At 30.8% G+C, this 4516-nt stretch overlaps 1 protein-coding gene across 1 annotated transcript; it reads right to left on the reverse strand.

The window, feature by feature from the left end:
- LOC104750879 lies at positions 2568 to 3558 on the reverse strand. Its single transcript, XM_010472731.2, has one exon. The coding sequence runs from the start codon at positions 3450 to 3452 to the stop codon at positions 2616 to 2618; it is 837 nt and encodes a 278-aa protein (XP_010471033.1). The 5' UTR covers positions 3453 to 3558; the 3' UTR covers positions 2568 to 2615.

Raw genomic sequence — 4516 nt, forward strand, 5'->3', positions numbered from 1 at the left:
TATTTTGGATAGAAGATTGGAGATATGGGATTTTGGATTTTCGAGGTAACAAGGAATTTATGACGACCGTTCGAGCAATGTGGGGGAGCTCTGTTAAGGGGATAGAGAAAGCGAAAGGTGAGTGAAGCAGGACTTCTTCTTCTTCTTCTTCCATTTGTTCTTTTAAAAAAATTCTTCTTTATTTGGTTCTGTTATTTATTTAGTAAAAATCACAACCAGATATAAGAGATCTCTGTATGTTTAATATATAGTTATTGATATCATGAGAAAACACTAAAAATAATGGTAGAAGATAAATCAGATGATTATCTTCTATATATATGCTTTCACGTAAATATTCTGAAATTTATTAATCTAATAGAAATTAAATCAAATTAGGTTGGTATCCGCCCTACGCTGCAGGATTGGTTTTTTTATTTTATTTTTGTTATATTTGTTTTTCTTTTTCGATTTCATAATTTAATATGTTATTTAGAATCAATTCATAAGTTTTTGATAATTTCAATAGTATTTTTTTGTTATTCTTATTTACATCCTTATACGATACTTGAGTTTTTTATTTCATACATTTAGTTTTTGAATATATTTTAAATTTATTACCAAATAAGTTTTGGGATTACAAACCATTATTTCTTTATTTGTTTCTCACTCACAATCCTTCTAGAACATAAGAGAGATTACTTTTTGATGTCTACATTGTAAATTTTCTTGATGTCTCCTAAATCTTAATTTATCTCTTACAACATTACAACATATTTATACTTGTTTTTATCTTATAACCTAACACCTAAACTAAACAAACCCATTTAATCACTTGAAAAGCTTAGGATCATGTTGGAAGCTTATCAGTCACTTGACAAGCTTATGATTAAGTTCTTCAAACTATATATGTTAATCTAGCAACATCTTAAAAGAAAAAATAGAAAAACAAATCAAATTTTTATATATATTTTTTGACAACAAATTTTTACATTCTTACATGTAAAATATGACAAACAGCGGGATACTATTTTGAATATTTTTTAGAATAGATATAATTTGTAAAACATATAGTTTATTTTAGAATTTGATGAGTTATCTTTACTTATAATTTTTACTTCTTGAATTCTTATTTTCTTATTTATTTATCTAGTTAAATTTAGTATATTATTTTATCTATTGCCAACTAAATTGTCATTATGTCGTTCTAAAGTTGAGTGTCATGCAATATCGACATCATAATATGCTTCTAACTCAAACCGAAGGTGGTGAATGATCTACCGTTGGAAATTTTGATGACATTTGCAATGGTTGTTTCAACTATAAGTTTTTTGACTAACGAAAAATATTTTTATTACACATTTGTATGGTCTATTATTGTAATATTTTTATTACACATACAGGCCTTTATAATAATGACCCAATGACCTTTTTCTATAGTGACCATGTTTTTTTATCACCTAGTTTTTTAATTGGTCTAGAAATCTTAGTTGTATTAATTCAAATGTTTTTATTGGCTATTGATTTTAATTGATGTGTCAGCACCAGCTTGAATATTAAAGTTGATATATCATGCTCTGGTGAAAAATATATAAAGTTTTATTGTATTGATTATTTATTATTGAAATTTTTTTTTAATTATACAAGTTATAAGTTCGTTTTGTGTCAACAATACTACTATTAATCTACTTTTTGAATTCTAAACCAGAAAATTATTGGGCTTGATGAATCTATCTACAAGAATATGAAATATCTATTTTTGAATGGTGTTCGTCAGCTTGGACCATGGATTACTCATGCCTATGATTCTTGTTTTCGGCCCAACTATTTATATGGGCCTCGTACATATAAAGCTATATTAGTTGTTGTAATCTTGTATTCCGGAGTAGACATTGAGTTTGGTTATCAGATGTGTTGTCACTCGTCACTACAAAGTTCCAATAGTGTGGTTTGTACTTCAACGACAATCTAAACAGTTAATTTTGTCGGTAAACAGAATTTGTGAAACTAAGCTATCAAAAATAAATGCGACTAATTTGTAGCCCACCTCTAAAATGTTTTTTTACATGTAGTCTGCGGCCTTCGTCAATCAAATTAGATAGAGATATAATACCGTACTTATTATTCTAGCATCTTTTAAAAATATTCTTGTGGATCTATAACATTTTGTACAAACTGATACTAAAAATATTTGTTCGTATATATGATTTGGTCTATCAAAACGTGTCATCAAAATCAATAAATCCATTGATCTATTACTGAAAAACTACTACTTTCTATTATACATTTCTGAAATTGGATGAAATGAGTAAAAACATTCTTTCATTTTTTTTTTTTTTTTTGGTCAAAAAACATTCTTTCATTTTTAACGAAAGATTGAGGGTAATCTTTTGGGATCTTTTTAGATGCCAACAACATAAAAGGATCGGTGAATCTCATTCTTTATCCACAATATCAAATCAAATGGATACATTGAGAAATTTAATAAGTAAATTTCACTTTTTTTTACTTAACAAAAAAAAGAAGGTCCGTTTTATAATACAAAAGGTACCTCAAAAAAAAAAGGTTAGATATTTATATACACAAAAGGCATAAGATTTGTCGGTAGAGTGATAATTTGATACGGATCGGTTTAATCAGAAAGGATTAACATTTCTGGTTAAACCATTGACATTAGTAAAGAAACCAACATGTTTGTACGGAAGATACGATCTTCGTTTACCTTCTTCTCTCATTGCTCTGTTTCTCGTATACAATTTCTCATGTGCCGACTTCGTTCTCATCTTCTTCTTCTTCTCCGTTTTCGTTTTCTCTTTCTCTTTCTCCGATCTCTTTGATTTCACCGACGACCAAGACGGAGTTGGTTGGTTCTTGTCACCATCTCTCCCGTTGCTAAGAAACACAAACGCGTCTCTACCATCGCTGTTACTTCTCAAAACAAGATCTTTAAACCTCCATAGCTTCGAAAACCCTGTCGAGTTACTTTTCCGACAAGTCTCCGGTGATGCTTCAACCACCGTACGACCTTTCCATGAACAATAAGGACCCATCGGCTCTTCTTCATCTTCGTCCTCCGCGGTGGTGGTGGTGGCTTCAACGAAGAGTTTCTTGAGAGGTGAACGTAAAGTTTCTTCCTTTGGACCGTCGAAGAAAAAATTCCGGTTAAACAGAGGATAAACCGGTCGGATCTGACCGTCTTTAAACGCTTCTTCTGCGGTTATTGGTGAATTCTCTGCGTTTACACTTGCGAATGAGAACTCTTCTCCTTCCTCTTCCTCATCAGATTCTGCTTTGGTCTCGTTCTGATTCAACCGTGATTTCTCAAGATTATGATGATCTCTGTGTTCTTGCTCTGTTGTAGAACCAATCTTTAGTTTGGAGCCAAAATCGTTGTTTAATTTACCGTAAACCTCTGAAAACCTCTCTTTTCCGGCGAATTGTTGCGCCGGCGATGAAGGAGAAACAACTTGCATCTTTTTTTTTTATCAATCAGATCTCAAAACATAAAAGTTTTTTTTTCTCTTTTGTTTTGTCTGAAAATAAGAGAAGAGTATTGTTGAGATTTGATAAAAATAGGTGAAGCCTTTGCTCTCTCTTTTATATATGGTTTGGGATATTATTAATTAATTAGCTCCCAAATCTTAACACCTCTCCTTTTCTTTTTCTTTTTTCCTATTTTATGTATTAAATATTATTTTCTCTTTTTTTTTTTTTATTAATGACGAGACTGTGAAAAACTTAAAATAATATGGTCAAATATCGTCGTTTATCTCCGGTCAAAGTTCACTTGATAAAATTGTCTACAAAAAAAAATGAATTTTTATCCATATCTAACAAAACAAATCTAAATATTTTTCTTTTGTTGCGTTGAATATGAATTGAGATTCTAGAACAACTAAACTAATTGAAGGCTTTCTTGTAATTAGAATCAACCTTACCTTCATAGATAAATTACAAAGTAGATAATCTAAAAGATGGGTTAGCATATAAACCCTTTCACCAAAAAAATAAAAATAAAAATACATAGAGAAAAGAAAACTTTGGGTTTTAGCTGAACAAAAATCTGAATAAAAAAGACTTTCCTCCAATCAAAAATCATACAAAACACATACAAGTTAGATTCTTTTATTCTCTCCAAATTATTTTTAAAACATTTCACCAATTGATAAAGAGAAAAAAAAAAATATAAGAATTTTCTAATGCATTTTTTCCTCTTATCTCCCTTTTTGCTGATTGGAAGTAAAAGCGCGTCATGGCGTGATGGGCAAATGAACATGAGAAGAAGCTGACGGTCGATATAATAACAGAGGGGTAGAATCGTAGTTATCTTGTTACAGAACCACCTTGTTCGACCCGAACCCGGACTTGTTCAATGTCCTGACATGTTTGCTGACGTGGAAGGTGGCTTGAGGTCCACGTGTTGACCTTGCAGGAAAAAAGTTTGAAATCTTCGAGAAGCTCTCACTTGGTTTTTCTTGTGTTTGAGAAGTTGACCTACAACAACGTTGTAGTATGCCTTTGGTGAATCTTGACCAAT

This window comes from Camelina sativa, chromosome 16, assembly GCF_000633955.1.
Source record: "Camelina sativa cultivar DH55 chromosome 16, Cs, whole genome shotgun sequence".
NCBI classification, from domain to species: domain Eukaryota; kingdom Viridiplantae; phylum Streptophyta; class Magnoliopsida; order Brassicales; family Brassicaceae; genus Camelina; species Camelina sativa.